At 31.7% G+C, this 8,587-nt stretch overlaps 1 protein-coding gene across 1 annotated transcript; it reads left to right on the forward strand.

The window, feature by feature from the left end:
• The first annotated feature begins 7,356 nt into the window (after positions 1–7,356).
• LOC125871297 (copper transporter 6-like) lies at positions 7,357–8,090 on the forward strand. Its single transcript, XM_049551889.1, has one exon. The coding sequence runs from the start codon at positions 7,450–7,452 to the stop codon at positions 7,873–7,875; it is 426 nt and encodes a 141-aa protein (XP_049407846.1). The 5' UTR covers positions 7,357–7,449; the 3' UTR covers positions 7,876–8,090.
• Positions 8,091–8,587: the final 497 nt, after the last annotated feature.

Raw genomic sequence — 8,587 nt, forward strand, 5'->3', positions numbered from 1 at the left:
GTTAAAAATAATAATTTCAGTTATATTTTGATGTGCTATAGTACTCTCTTTATTTTTAACTTAAGTCATCCTAAATGTCAGTCAAGAGGTAATATAATATTTTTGAAAAAAAATAGAATAAATTTTTTGTTGAATTTCAAAATAGTTCAATTTATCTCCAAAATAGATTTTTACTAAATTCTTGAAATTGATGGCAAATTATTTCATTTCAAGTAGTAATGGAAAAAGTTGGTCCAGTTTTTCTTGTTTTGAAACAATCGTTAGATAGAAAGGTATTATTGATTCATTTGAGTAATGGGAGGTATTTTAAAGATGAATATTTAATGGGGAGGACATTTGAACTGAAAATATAATGAAGGACAAATTTGATCTATTTTATATATAAGAGTATTTTTTTGCCTTTTTCTCTAAAAAAGTACTATAAAATCATAAAATATTTGAAACTATCATAGTAATAATATCATTACTCTCAAAATGATAAAAGTGTCACTCATTTAATTTTATTAAAAATAAATATGACGGAAAATTTTCATTGTACTATTACTAAACATGAAATTACGTGTATTTATTTTTTTGGCTTTTCCAAAATAAAGTCTTTTCTATACTTAGTAAGTTTTTCAATTTCAGCATTCTACATGACAAACTTAAAACCATAAAATTTAGAAAAATACAAACATATTTAATTTACAAAATTCAAAAGTCTCCCTTTATTTCTTAAACTCATTGTCAAGTCAAACTAATATGCTTAAAGAAAAAATAACAAATAGAAAGTAAAACCAACCATAATTAACCTGAGCAACTATGGTAGAAGAATATCCAACATATATTACACATGATCTATCAGTCTAATTTCCCTTAATGAGATAATCACAATTCTTCTCCTTGGAATTGTTATTTGCTAAGAAAACAACCAATTTGGTCTTCCATTGAAACATAGATGTTGTCTTTACAGTAAATAAACTCTTTACTCTTCTTTGGGAGATTCTCTAACCGACAATCATCACTATGAGCAACGTGATGATACAATGTCTCATCCATGCTGCCAGAACTGCCCTATAACTTGCCGGCGTATAGGACATCATCCTCAACTAAGTGGATCCACTAAGCTCTATCCGAAGGCACTTAGGATTTATCTAAAAAATGTGATCTTGTACCCATGTTGGCATACATGATTTATGAGGAATGTGAGTTATCTGAACTCAACCTCATATCAGTGCTCATACTAATACCAATAATATATACCTTATGCTCATATGTTTAAAAACATAACTCTTCCTCTGGTTTGAGATAATTTCTCAAACTACCCTCTTAAAAGAGGTAACTGCTCTTGAAATATCTTTGAACTCATAACTCATTTATAAATCAAAGTTTCTCTTTTCTCAAAATAATATCTTCTTTCTTCACGTAAAAATGAAACAATTGGGAAATACATAGTTCCCTTTTACTCTTTCTCAAACTCCTCTTTGCTTCCTCAAAACTCATTTTAAAACTCAAGTGTTGGCTTTAAAAATAGCTTCTCAAAATTTATAACTCAATTCATAGGGTTCAAGCGGAATTATAGGCATGAACGACTCAACTCAGGGATCTTAATAGCAATATGGAAACTCAGTACTCAGAACTCAAGAACTCAAGAGCTCGGAACTCAAAACTCAATGATACTACTCCTCTCAAGAATGCTCGACTTATAGGGTTCATGAGGAATTATGGACATGAACGACTTGACTTAAGGATCTCAATGACAATATAGAAACACATAAATGCAAATCTTCTCATTATCATACTTACTTCCTCAAGACTTAACTCAAAACTATAGTTGATTACAAAAGAATTCTCAATTTGACTCAAAGGTCCTCTTGGACTTCCTCTTTACTTTACTTTAATTTGAAATGTGAATTTAAGAGCTATGATTAGGATATAGGATCTTTCAATGATTAATGAAAGCTTAGTTAGTTAGTAATAAGAAGAGAGCGATGACACGAATTGGAAAACACTGGCGCGACATGGAGAAGGATTTTATTTTTTGTCACAAAATAATTTTTGAGACAGAGAACTCCGTATCCTCTTCGTGATGCGGAGAGGGGGTGATCAACTGGATACTGAAAATCTTAAGCACCTTCGCGAGTGGACTTGGGCGCAAATATTTGCGCAATCTTTTCTTCCTCTCCCAAACTTGATTCAGTTCATACCAAATACAATTTCATTGCCCAATTTCACAAATTTCATGAACCCGGAACATTTTCAATGAAACCCACACAAAATTCATCAAGGATAACACTCATTAGCAAGACTCCTCACCTCAATAACTCAACAAGACTCCATTATTAAAGAATGAAGCTAAAACCTTAAGAACTTCATCAAGAATCTCAATCAATAAACTTTAAAAACGAATTTATGGATGAAATTCACATGATTGGCGCGAGGGTGAGCAAACCCAACACTAGGTAAGCTTACGTTCCTGGAAGAACAATGTTCTTGAAGAAACTTGAAGGAAAATCTTGGAAGATGAACCCTAGCCTTAGCGTTTCTTGAAGTTTCTTGAGCGTAGAAATTTAGGAGTGAATGAGAGGGTTTGATTATGAAAACTAATTTTTCTACACGTTAAGGGTAATTTAGATGAATTCCTAAGAGGTTTAGGACTAAAATTCCCCTAAAGAAATAAATAAAATGAGTTGGAAGTCAAAATATTTTTCCAGCGGACAGTGAGGTCTGTATTCACCCTATAACGCGGAGCCATCGCGGAGCTGCTGCCAGGTTAGAGCGTCTTGAGTAAACCAGTCATAACATTTTACTCAGAACTCTAATTGAGGAAAATTTGGTGGCGTTGGAAAGAGGACTCGAAGACCTCTAATTTGATAGGTCATGGGCCACCTAATTCTTCATGTGCGGAAAGTTATGGTCGTTTGAAGTTAACCCAAAACTTAAAAAAACAGATAGGTGACTTGAACGAATTTCTCTTTAGTTGTTTTGAAACTCGAGGTGTTACATCTAGTGAACTTAACACCTAAGATAAATTAAAATCTCTCAGAAAAATCTCGTGCACAATCGAAGAATGGTTCGAGTCTTAACTTAAAATTTTTCGGGGTGTTATAATTTTGTTCTTCCCGAGTATATAAGAATATCACAGTGATGGATTGAGTTCGTCCTCACGCCCTACATCTACTTTCTATCAGTAAAGAATAACCTAGGGTTACATCCTTAGTTTTGATAATTCTTGGGATGAGTTTGCTGTTTAATTTTGAGTTGCTATTTCTAAATTTTGAGTTGCTATATATTATGCATTGATATTCTTGAGTTGATTGTTCATGTCTATTTTTCTTTTAACACGAACCCTATTATTTGAGTATTCATGGAGTTATTTATGAGAATCTTTTTAACCGAACACTTATCTTAAATTGATTTATGAGAAATTAAAGATAAGTTTTGAGGAACATTTAAAGAGACATTTTGAGTAAAGTTTAAGGGAACTATTGATTTTCAAATTTATCATTTTACATTGAGAAAAGAGAAACTTTGATTTCTAAACGAGTAATGACTTCAAAGTTAATTCATACCAGTTACCTCTTTAAAGATGATATTTTGAGCAATTAACTCAAATTGAGAAAGAGTATGTTTTACACATTTGAGTGTGAGTATATATATATTGGGAGTAGTATGGAGCACCGATATGAAGATTAGTTCAGACAACTCACATTCCTCACAAACCATGTAGCCAACATAGGTAAAGGATCATACTTTTTAGATGACTCCTTATTGCTTTAGAGCAGAGTTTTAGTGGATCCACTTAGTTGAGGTGTTCTATACCCCGGCAAGGTATAGGTCAGTTCTAGTAGTGTGGGTGAGACGTTGTATCATCACATACCTCATAGTGATGGTTGTCGGTTAGAGAATCTCCCAAATAAGAGTAAAGAGTACTTTATTGTATTTTTCCTTGAGTTAGCATCTTTTATTAATGAAGCTTTAAATAGTTTCCTCTCTTATTATTGCTTTGTATTGAGTGGACTTGAGGTGAGTATTCTTCCAGCCTTATCAGTTCAGTTATGTATTCATTCAGCTTTATTACATACTCGTATATTTAATGTACTGATGTCATTCGACCTGCATCTTTCTATGATGCAGATCTACAGGTGTTCGGGATCATCAACAGGTGCTCCGTTGAGATCATCTGGCACTCCAATTAGCTTTTGGTGATCCTCCTTGCATTCCGGATGACTCCCCCTTTCTTTTCAGTTTAGTTAGTTTAGGGTGTCGTGGATCTTATCCCGATATCCATATTGAACTATAAAGGCTTCATATATAGATAGAGTTGAGGAGTCTCTCAGTACTTTCTTTTCCTTTGAGATGTTTTGCAAAGTATTACTATTGGATTTAGTATTGTTTTCAGACAGTATGAGTTGAACAATTTATAGTTTTAATGATTTACTTATGTTTTAAGCCTTTAAATGCTTGAGGCAGTCTTCCACTAAGTAGTCAGACAGGCCAAGGGTTCGCTTGGGGAACAACAATGGTTCTCGAGTGCCGTCCACGTCCAGGGTGTAGACTCGAGGCGTGACAATTCTATCACATAATAATTTACCAAACACCAAATGGCTAATATGCCACTCCCTGTCGTACATGCTCCTATTATACTACGTATGAACAAGTAGCCCCAAATTAGCAACAAATATACTTACAATTCTAACCATTGTTATGAAGTAGTCTGGACTTCCCAATATTCTCAATCATCACCTACAACGTTTAACAGGTTATCTAGACTTACACAAAAATCACCCCAGAATTTAAACACACAATCCGAGCACTTAGGGACCAACATGTAATACTTATAACAGAACAGACCAACTTGGTTCTCTCATGGAACACATAATGTTACACTCAAGTAAATCCATTCAAGCCTCACCCCGTCTTCCCTCAAGCTGAAGCATCCCTTTTATAAAATTGGTAGATATATTTTTTAGAAGATTATTATTGAATATAATACTATTTGTTTTTCTACATTTTGGCATGAAAGCAACATTAGGGCGTTGACATTCCAAAGTCAAATTATGATCTAGCTAAGTAAGGCATGAAGTGTGCCGTTTAAATTTCAACTACGTACTTTGTGTTCTTTAAAATTGCCATACCTTCATTATATTTGATATTTTAAAGGTAAGCTACGACTTCTTCTTCTTCTTTTCAGGCTCCATATGAACAAGAGGGAGTACAAGCTAGACAAATGAGATCGATCGTGCAGCCTATTTACAGATTTCTTTTATCACATCAATCACCATCTATATATAACTAAAGAATTGTTGGCATATTCCTCATTGAATTCAAATCTAAATATTTGTTCATCCCAAATTTAAGCTATTGATGGTGATTCAAATTTCATCCAAAAAGATATCTAGCCAAATTTAATCTTTATGTGGTATAAAATCTATCAACATTGATTTACTCATTTATTATTATTTAATTAATGAAGGAAGTTTATTGGCTCTAGAGAGTAGAGAGTTAACTGGAATTAAGTACATATAAATTCATTCAGATTGGAAGCTCATTATTCAAGAAATATTGATATTTATATAATTCTAGCTACTATATTACTTCCTATGTCCCTAATTACTTGTCCATTTTTGAATTGACACACCTATTAAGAAATCAATTATTGATATAGTGAGTTTATCATTTTACCCCTATTAATTATGAAGTGGATGAATTAAAAACTTAAGATTTTCAAGAAGTTCTACATTTTTTAAAGTAATTAATTGAGGTATAATAGGTAAAAATATTTTGTCCTTTCTTGATTTGTCAAAATGGACAAGTAATTAGGGACAACTAAAAAAAGAAAAATAAACAAGTAATTAGGGACAGAGAGAGTAGTTAACATCAAATTTCAAAATCCTATATATAAAATACTTACATGACTATTAAATTTTCAAAATCTTAATATAAGGACTTAGAAACATTGAGATGGACTAAAAGAGAAAAATGTATGTTACATAAATTGAAGCAGAAAAAGTATAAAAATAAAATTCTTTCGTTTTTAATTAAAGATTTTAAATTCGAATTTCCAGAATAGAGAAACTCCTACTGTAAACCTAATTAGTCGTGTCATGGAGGTAATTACTGAATTACAAATATACAAATGATTGAAGTGTCTCGTTGGCCTTGGATAATTTTCACGTTTTTGCGAAATTTTATATCACAATTCGAAAAATTTTAAAAGTTGTTTTCACATTTTTAACTGCAGAATCACTCACAAAAATTTTAAAACTATTTCAATTTATATTTCTGTTCAAACACAACTCCAATTTTTAATCATCATATTCTACTGAAAATAGATACTACTCCCTCTGTTCACTTTTATTTGTCATGTTGCGCTTTTCGAAAGTCAATTTGACTAATTTTTAAAGTTAAATTAGATTACATTAATTCGATATTTTTTTAAAAAAAATTAGATATTCAAAAACTATACGAAAAGTACTATAAGTTGCAATTTTTTGCATATCAATATGATGAAAATATACATCGTAAAATGTTGGTCAAAGTTCTTATTGTTTGACTCTAAAAAAGGAAACCATGACAATTAATTGTGGACGGAGGGAGTACTTCCTCTGTCCAATAATAGTTGTCCATTATTGATTTTGCACACTTTTTAAGAAACTATAAATAGAAGGGTAATTTTACTATATCATCCTAATAGAAAGCGTAGCTAGAGCTATCCTGAGTGTCCAATTAGACACCCTTCGTCGGAAAATTACATTATATATATATATATATATATATATATATATATATGTGTGTGTGTGTGTGTGTGTGTGTGTGTGTGTGAAATTCTACATTTAAAGTATATATATTTAAAGTTGGACATCCTTGACAAAAGTTATGCCTTTGACGTAGTGGTAATAGGTGTTCAATTGAATGAAAGAGTTCTAGGTTTGAACCCAAATAACACTATTGTTTTGTTTTATTTTAACAGCTACACTATTGTTCTTAGACATTGATAAAATTTTTGTCTCATTCACTGTCCTATAAATACAATGTCTTGAAAAATGTAATAGGGAAATAACTATAATTAATTATAAGGATAAAATAGAAACTAAGTGTAAAATTATTTATTGATTTCATAAAGTGAATAAGTATTATTGAATATCCTAAAATAGTATAGTATACAATTATTATTGGACTGAGGGAGTAGTATTTTTGTCAAACACCACTTAATTATTTTTTTTAAAAAATGAAGAAGATAAGAAGTACAATACAACAATAAGAAAGAAGTATAGTCAACCCAATTAAGCAGTACAGAATAGTAGTAGTAGTACTACCCAAATTTGGCCCCTATTTTCTATATATAACAAGTACCCTCCAATATTCAATATTCCAAAGGCTAATTCAATCTTCACAAGCCATCCTGTATTATTATACCTTATTAATACAAAAATTAATAAGAGAGAGGGCTTAAACTTGGAAAGCCATATGGATCATGACATGCCAGGAATGGGAGGAATGCCACCACCATCACCACCACAAGATCACATGATGATGGGCATGGGGTTGACACACATGACCTTTTTCTGGAGTAAAAATGCTGAAATTCTTTTCTCAGGCTGGCCAGGAACACGAACGGGCATGTACGTCCTCGCTTTGATCATTGTATTTGTGGTCTCCTTGTTTGTGGAATGGATCTCTAACTCCAATTACTTTAAAGACAAGATGTCAAATTATAATGGTCTTGTTAAGACTTTTGTGCATGGTCTAAAAATAGCCCTTGCTTATCTTCTTATGCTTGCTGTTATGTCTTTTAATGTTGGTGTTTTTATAGTTGTCGTGGCTGGACATACTTTTGGTTATTTCCTATTTGGTAGGCGTAATAATTCTGAGAATAATGCATGCCAAGCTTGATCCATTTTCACCGTTGATGCAGTAGAAGCTCTTAATGAAATATCTGATGGTGAAGACATCGAAGTTGTTGGTCAATTGTGCGTAATTCTTGATATATATGTCAGCTTATTATTTTCTAAATTTCCATTTTCCAACTTTAATTTCCAGAGGTGAGATGTATTTGGTTGTGATACTGTAAATTAATGGGATTTATGTTATACGTCACATTTGTCTAATTAATTTGATGATCTTTTTAGTTGAATATTATTCGTTTCATTTCATTTCATTTGTCCATTTTTTGGTTATCAATTCCATATGCAAAGCCTCTAGCTGAAGTTCCACATTCAGATCCTCTCCTCCACTTTGGGTGGTATAGAGCTGTATTGAATACTTGAACAAAGAGTCATCACCTTAGCTATCACATTTGAAGAAGCTGGANTTAATTTGATGATCTTTTTAGTTGAATATATATTATTCGTTTCATTTCATTTCATTTGTCCATTTTTTTTTGTTATCAATTCTATAAGGTATCTTCTATATATATATATATATATATATATATATATCTGCAAACTCCTGACCATAGAAAAATTATAGGACTATAGTAATTTTAGGAGCACAAATTCTACTGCTAACTTGGTAGTACAAGTTTCAGGATACGGAACCGGTATTTGTACAAAATTTTAAAGGGAAAAAGTAAAAAATATCCTTAATTTTTATTTCTTAGTTAAGT

Source organism: Solanum stenotomum, chromosome 7, assembly GCF_019186545.1.
Source record: "Solanum stenotomum isolate F172 chromosome 7, ASM1918654v1, whole genome shotgun sequence".
NCBI lineage: Eukaryota > Viridiplantae > Streptophyta > Magnoliopsida > Solanales > Solanaceae > Solanum > Solanum stenotomum.

What these genes read in the sequence shown, in the direction of transcription:
- LOC125871297 (XM_049551889.1), top strand. Translation starts at nt 7,450, where the DNA reads ATGGATCATGACATGCCAGGAATGGGAGGAATGCCACCACCATCACCA.